Below are 7,528 nucleotides of genomic sequence, written 5' to 3'. Positions count from 1 at the left end.
CTAAATTCATACACAAGAACAAATTGTGTAACAAGCCTGGAGACTTCGCGAGGGAAGCGGAATGGAAAAGACGCGACGAGAGTTAAAGGCGCGTCTGGCACGAGGCCGAAGGGGCAGCCCGCCCGACGGCAGCAAAGGCGAGAGGGGGGCGCCGTTGGGGAGGCGGGCGGGCGGGCAGTCGGCGGCCCGCAGCGGGCAGAGCCGAGAGGAGGGGCCGCCCGGCGCAGCCCAGGCGCGGCGCGGCGCGGGCGGGCGGGCAGTGCGCGGAGGGGCGCCATGGGCGCGGCGTGGCTGCGCGGCGTGCTGCTGGGCTGCTGCCTGGCGTGGCGCGCGGGCGCGGGCGGCGAGTACTGCCACGGCGGGGTGGACGCGCGCGGCAGGCCCTTCGAGGGCTTCCCCTGCCCGGAGCGCTTCGACGGCCCCGACGCCACCCTCTGCTGCGGCTCCTGCGCCCTGCGCTACTGCTGCGCCGCCGCCGAGGCGCGCCTGGAGCAGGGCGCCTGCACCGACCCCCGCCCGCCCGGCCCGCCGCCCGCCGCCGCCCGTGAGTAGGGGAGCGGGCCGCGTCTGCGGCGGGCCGGACTGGGCGGGCGGGCTGGCGCGCGGCGGTCGAGCGGCGCCTTCCCCGTGGCCGGCCCGCCGGGTTCCAGCGAGGGGCTCGCAGCGGGGCTCCCGCGGCCTCGGCGGGCCTCTGCGATGGGGCGAGGGCTGCGGGAGGCGCGCTTCGCAGTGCTCCGCGCGGCCCGTCCCGGAGCAAGCCCTCGCCGCCCGCTGGGACAGCATCCCCAGGCGGGCGGGCGCGTCTTCCGCGGGAGGACGGCTCCGCGCGCCCCGGCGGCCCTCCTGCCGACGGGCCTTCCTGCTGGGAAGGGGGAGCGCGAAGGTGGCCGGGCAGGCAGGGCCCCCCGCCCGAGGCGCCCCCGGGAGGGGTTCTCTCGAGGGCTGCGAAGCGGGAAACGGACCCCCCGGAGCTCTTCCGACCCCCCGGAGCTCGCGGGATGCCGCCCGGCCCGCCGGTTCTCGCCAGGCCCGCCCCACTTTGCCGGGCGGCCCAGGCTGGCGGCTCGGCAGGTCCGCAGAGGTGGAAGCCCAGACCGCCTCCGGGCCCCTCAGCCACGTCCCGGCTGCAACCCCGAGCAGGCTCCCGAGGCTCGGCGAAAAGGCCGCCCGAGTCCGCGGGGGTCGCCCCGGAGGCCGCTCCTTTCGTCGCGGCGCTAACAGCGGAGCTCCGGGGCTGCGCTTGGCAGGGCGGGCGGCCGAGGGGGCGGCGAACGTCCAGCAGGTCCTTCGTGACGGCTCTTACTCGCGCCTCCCCAGGCAGGACTTTAAACGCTTCCCGTCCAAGCTCTTGCTTGGAACTTCTTTGGAGATTTGGTTAGAAAATAGACCTTGGGACAGTTTTGTGTGACTAGTCAAAAAAGTCACACACGCTCTATTTGTATAACTTTAATGTGCAAATCCCCACCCCCACCCGAAAATTATAATGCATTTTGCACAAAGTAAAACGAAGCATCAGGTTACAGTATCTTTTCTGGTTGCCAGTTTTCAGGAAAATGGATTCTCTAAGTTATAGGGGGCATGCAGTTTAAAAACCACCGAGTAGGTGTTACTAAAATGAAATCTTAAACTGCTTAATACAAGCCATTTAATGAGAAACTGTCCAGGATTTGTTCATGTTCAGGAGAATTCAGATGACGTCCGTCAACCTGTTGCAGTTTAGTATTTTCTGTTACCTTTTTCAGACTTGATTTTTGATGATTTTTTAAAATCTTGCAACTACAGCACCAGTCTGTTTCATGCGGACAGTGCTTCCTTGGAATAATGTCCCTTAAACTCTCACCTCTTCACCTTCCTACTGAATTTCTTTCCCTTCAGTTTGCAGGATCTTTGTTTGTGGTACTTAAGGACAGTTCTGCTTTTTTCAGTCTCCACCATTTAAATTTTTTAAGAAATCGTTATTTTGTAATCTTACTATTACGGTCTTAAACAATAAAATATGATCAATGACTTTGGTTTACTGTAAGACAAAAAAGGACTTAAAGGAACAAAAGATGACCATTATTAACAGAGAAATTGGGACACAATCCATCAGACTTAAAATAAAGGAGCAAAAGGAAAAACGCAGGGGGGGGGGAAGAGGAGGGCATTTGCTGATGGAAGTTACTTCTGAGAAAAACAGTAGGATTGTACATAAAGAGATTTTGTTTAATGTAGAAAGTACCATATTATTAAGTGCTTCTGGGAACCCCCGTTTCAGCTCTGCTTGCAGCTGAATGCGAAAAAGGAATCTTTCAGCAGTACAAAAAAGTTCTTGTGTGGAACCACTCCATATAGGTCCATAAGGGGAAAAAATGCATACTGGAATAGCAATATACATTTTCTTGGGACCAATTAAATATTCCAAAGCAGTGAGGTAAACTTTTGAGTTCTACAAAAATGTTCGTTAGGATAATTGTAAACCATTCTGCTGCCCCAACAAGGTAAGAAGAGTAGGAGAAGGAATAAATATGAAAAACATTATTGCTGATAAATGGCATGATAAAGAGGCCTAATTTGCATTATACTAATATTAAAATTCTTAGGAAATTCTGTGTAGACTGACTTAAGTTGTACGTCGTGCCCACAGTAAAACACCGATGGAAGCATCAGAGCAGATGATAAAAGTGAAAACTTTCAAAGAAGGTTGAGAATAGATTTAACCAATTGGGAATTTTGTTCCATACCTAGAACATAAAGGGTTCGACCAGATACAGCTGAGCCTGAGAAACTGCAGGCACATTTGTGCTTGTCAGGAGCTAGAAGTTCTTTATTTCTTTTGAATTAGCCGGAGGATCTCATCTAAATTGTGTAAATGAGTTACTCGTGTGAATTGAGGTTAACGTTTTTAAAGAACATCATAATCTTTTGACAAATTCATCTTTGTATCTGCAGGGAATATAAATTGGGTTTTTCGTAATTTTGACTTGTCTTCATTCCCCCCCGCCTCTTCTTTTCTCAGAACCAGTCTACGTGCCGTTTCTTATCGTCGGATCGATATTTATTGCCTTCATTTTTGTGGGCTCTCTGGTTGCAGTCTATTGCTGTACGTGTCTCAGGCCTAAGCAAACTTTGCAGCAGCCGGTCCGATTCTCTCTCCAGAGCTACCAGATGGAGACTCTGCCAATGATCCTGACCTCCACGAGCTTAAGGACTCCCTCGCGACAATCCAGTACTGCAACCAACTCAAGTCCCACGGGGGGTTCCATCTGCAGGTTTTCATTTGCCAGACCAGAGTCGGCGTGCATCATAGCTTCTTTGCCCTCGCCTTACTCATCGGGCTGTCTACAGATGGGTCACTCTGTCCACCTCTCTCAGCCTTCTGGATTTTTGTTGTCGTCCCCGTATTTTTCCTACCCTAACCATTCTGAGCCATCTTTAAATGGAAAGAGCGTGCCAGATTTTAGTCTGACTTGAAATATTTTGTGAAAAAAACTAAAAAACACTGGATTCATAGAGAAGCACAAATAACTTCCGCTCTATATACTGATGTATTCTCTGGTCATGGGATTCAAAACTCTGAATGGGTGAGTTGCCCCTTTAAAATTGCATATGCTTGTCATTTAAATGTTCTGAATTGCAGCACCCTTACATGAGGGTCATCGGTGAAAATACATTGCAAACTAAAGTCTTGCTCTTGGGAGCGCATACATAAAGCTATACTTCTAATGTGAGCGGAGGCCCTGCAGAGGGCAGCGGGGGGGGGTATTTTTAAAGGACAGCTAATGTTATTGGCCATGGCAAAGGGTGGTTAAACTTAAGCACTTTTAAATGTTTCTTTCCTCTGTGCACTTACTTTTGAGTAAACATGCTGAAGTTTGCATTGCACATCTTACTGATTTCAGTGGGGAAGTCAGACTTATATTTATCATTCTCCAGTTTGATCCAGTGATGCTGAACTCTGGCTGGATCATGCCCTAAGTTTCATTCCTCATTAACTCAGTTTAAAGGTTGGGGGCAGGGGGAGCTTTACTATCCACAGGCAATTGAAATCAGTATCACTGACTAGAAAGGGAATTGTTTTATAAGCAAGTATTAAAAAACTGCAACATTACAATTGCTAGCTAAAAACAAGATTAATCAGCATCTCCTAGAAACATTGAAAAGGTATTTAATAAGGACACCAGCAGTCCACTCTTAAAACATTGTGCCAATAAATAAAGATTGAAAAGGACTCAAAATACAGCAAGAATGATTTTGCAGGCATATGTGATAGAACAGACGTATAGAACTGACAACCTAGTAATATTCTAAGGATACAGAGCAGGATTTTAATACTGAGTTTTATCTAGAGTTGTAGACTGATATCTCACAGTCCAGAGATAAGTTGTAATTAAATTTAGGTACAGTACAATAATTTCACAGATTGATAGTGTAAAACATTAAAATGTTAAAGTAGAATTATCCTTAATATTTTCTCAAGGATGTATTTATTGTGAATGTTTTGGAAAACACAAACTGGACAAAGTGGTCTTAAAAGTTTTATTTGTAAAATTAACACTATATAAATGCTTTTTATTTTAAAAAGCCTGTAATTTAAAATGTATTGACAAGATAACACTGTTTAATCGTCACAGATTCTGAGGATGAAATCCTTTGGTTATTAAATATGTTGTTTTTAATGGATACAAGTGTAATTTACTTCAGTGTAATTTGTAAAGTTACAGTTGTCATCTGTAAAGACTGCTGCACTCTTCCAAGCACTCAGATACATTAAACTGTATGAAAACACTGTCAGAAATAAAGTTTAAATGAGTATACTCTAAGAAGATAGAGAACCAGTGTGGTATGGATGTGGAATATCAGGTTCAAATCTGCTTAGCTTTGGCACTCCAAGCTTAACCTACCTCACAAGGTTTTTGTGAGGATGAAATGAGGCAGCAGAGAGTGATATATATATACTGCCTCAATCTCTTTGGAGGAAGGGTGTGGTAAAAATATAGTAAGACATTTATATGGAAGGAACTTGTTAAAATAAACACGACCTCCTTCAAACAAGGTAGCAGTCCTATGCCTGTTGACTTAGGAATAAGCCCTGCTCAGCGCACGTGTACTTCTGATACCAATGCACAGGCTTGTCCTGCCTAATCAATATACAGGCCTTGTTAAAACATCAGTTTCTCATTCTTATTCCTGTAACTTTAAGCAAGGAAAGAGGTCTATGCACCTTTTTTAAACAGACAGCTAATTTGTGTAGATCCTTGGTTTTGAATTGAAAAATTGTAAAGATACATCAAAGACAATCCTGAAGTAGTTTGGTACTTCCGTGGCTCAGGATGACAAAGTCGTCTCAAGGAAAATGGTCGTCGTTTTGATCCAGAGAACTGCAAGCAGAGTCCGGCTTGTGCAACAGAACTTCCCTACCACCTCTTTCCGGTTGCGCTTCTGGGAAAGTTGCCCCTGAGGAACCCTGGCACTTGCCAGAATGGCCTGGTTGCCACTGGAGCAGCAGCAGCAGCGGGAACTGGAATCAGGAGCACCTCTGTACCCCTGGAGCCAAGAAGTACCTCTGTACTAGAAGTGCCTCTGGACCCAAGCCGATGCTGGTGGATTGTTTTACCGTTTAGTACAAATACATATTGAAGTTTCTGTGTTGTGGCTAACCTACTACGCAGTCTTAACCAGGATTGAATATGACCCAGTGTCCTTTTCTGGAACTTGATAATTTTCTCCAAGCAAAAACAAGGTCCATAATTACTGAACAAGTGCTGCTGGCCTCATGAGCACAAAAACCAGCACTGGGCTTCAGAGCGTGTGACTTCTGTGCAGGCTTTTGCTCCGCCTAGAAATTTAATGGTGGTCTTAACTGCTTAATGTGAACGAGCCACACTAATGAACCCTTTTTAGAACAGAGTGGGCCAAATGCTACACTGCCGTGTCATTACAATTTGTCTCACAGCTTTGCATTGCAAAGAATACCTTGCTGGCTTTCGGAGCACATTAATTTCAGGATGGGTCGTTTGCAAGATTGCAGCCATGAAATCCTCACCTAAGGCACTTGCAGAGTTATCCTGGGGAACAGGCCAAGAGGTCCACTTTGAAGATCACCTTCATGATCTCAAATGTTAGTGCCGATAGATCTTCCTCCATTGCCTATATACACTCTTCTGCAGTTACTGGTATAACATTTTTAATAAGAACAATAAATGATAACTTACCAAAATGCATTTCTGATATTACAATATTATATTGGGCATTCCACTATAGAATTTACTTTTTTAACACTGAAGAGGGCTGGGAGAAAATTCAGAGTATCAGGGTGTGCTACAAAATCTAGCAAGCTTGACAAAGTTAAACAAGATCTTCAGAGCAGATTCTTTAACAAGACACTGTCATGCTGATTCATATGTATGATGGCATTGTTCAGGTTTACTTAGAAGCTTTAAAGGTTATTTTTCAACTAGTTTCAGGTGGGTAGCCGTGTTGGTCTGCAGCAGGAGCCAAAATTCGGGTCCAGTGGTACCCTTAAGGACCAACTAGATTGCCAGGGTATGAGCATTTGAGAGCCAGAACTCCGTCAGATGTGAGTAGTGGAAAAAGTAAGGAATCCTTATAATCCAAACACAGGGTGTGCGGGTACTATAAATAAGAGTGTGAGGAAGCTAGCTATAATGCATATTGTAGTTAGCTTGATACAGCATGGGTGCAAAGTGTAGAAAATTAGCATCTCTAATGTGAGAAAAATCCTATATCCCGATTCAACCCTGGGCAATCCATTCTTCCAAATTTGCAGGCAGTATCTTCCTGGCTTTGCTGTTACTATCTTATTCATTTTAGATGAAAGCATTTCTAAAAAAATAAAACCATTTCTAAGCACAAGTTTCTGATTGCATTTGACTTCATATTACAAGATTACATACAGTTCAGCTGTATACTTTTAGGGGTCTAGCTATTTAGACAAACAGTTGCTCATCTCAGGGATATTGTTGGCTTTCAAAGTGTGTTATATCTTTTAATTCTGTTTTCATTACACTTACACAAACTATTCATCCTGTCAGTCTCCCCTCAATGGCTGCCTTTATTGTGCAGTGTTATTTTTTGTTAGAGAAAATACTATTCCTACCCCCTTCCCTCTTCTCACACAGGGACCAGTTTTCACGTAAGAATTAGTATCTGAACTTGATTGTTTTCTTGTTCCTTCCACATCTCTCTAACTTGTGTCTTAGATTGTAAGCCATTCTAAATTTTAATTTGTAAACTCCTTCAAATATATTTGGCCGAAAGGAAATACATAAATGTAGGTAATTAAGCTAGTAAGTACATGAAGTTTGTCATACTGAAAATCAATTTGAAACCAATATAAAAACTTACTTCTCCTATTAAAGGTTTGATCATTTAATTAAAACCATGGAATGCCATTATATTAGCAAAATGATATCAGTTTATGGAAGGCTTAAACACAGAATTTTAATATAATTCCGAATAGAATAATGGAATATATGTTTGAGTAATGCTTATAGACAAAGCTCTCGAGTTTTCTTTAATTGGAAGA

The 7,528-nt window shown here is 45.3% G+C and overlaps 1 protein-coding gene across 1 annotated transcript; it reads left to right on the top strand.

Annotated features, from left to right (window-relative positions):
• Nucleotides 1-276: 276 nt before the first annotated feature.
• SHISA3 (shisa family member 3) lies at nt 277-3,453 on the top strand. Its single transcript, XM_054990656.1, has 2 exons — nt 277-544; nt 2,999-3,453. Exons 1-2 carry the CDS (start codon nt 277-279, stop codon nt 3,451-3,453), a joined length of 723 nt encoding a protein of 240 aa, XP_054846631.1.
• Nucleotides 3,454-7,528: the final 4,075 nt, after the last annotated feature.

This window comes from Eublepharis macularius, chromosome 10, assembly GCF_028583425.1.
Source record: "Eublepharis macularius isolate TG4126 chromosome 10, MPM_Emac_v1.0, whole genome shotgun sequence".
In the NCBI taxonomy this organism is placed as follows: domain Eukaryota; kingdom Metazoa; phylum Chordata; class Lepidosauria; order Squamata; family Eublepharidae; genus Eublepharis; species Eublepharis macularius.
Note: the sequence above shows the minus strand (reverse complement) of the source record. Positions and strands in the feature narration are given on the sequence as shown.

Bases quoted from the DNA above. Each gene is read 5' to 3' on its own strand.
- SHISA3 (XM_054990656.1), top strand. From the start codon at position 277: ATGGGCGCGGCGTGGCTGCGCGGCGTGCTGCTGGGCTGCTGCCTGGCG. The intron at 545-2,998 runs GTGAGTAGGGGA...TTCTTTTCTCAG, and splicing joins CCCGCCGCCCGCCGCCGCCC to AACCAGTCTACGTGCCGTTT.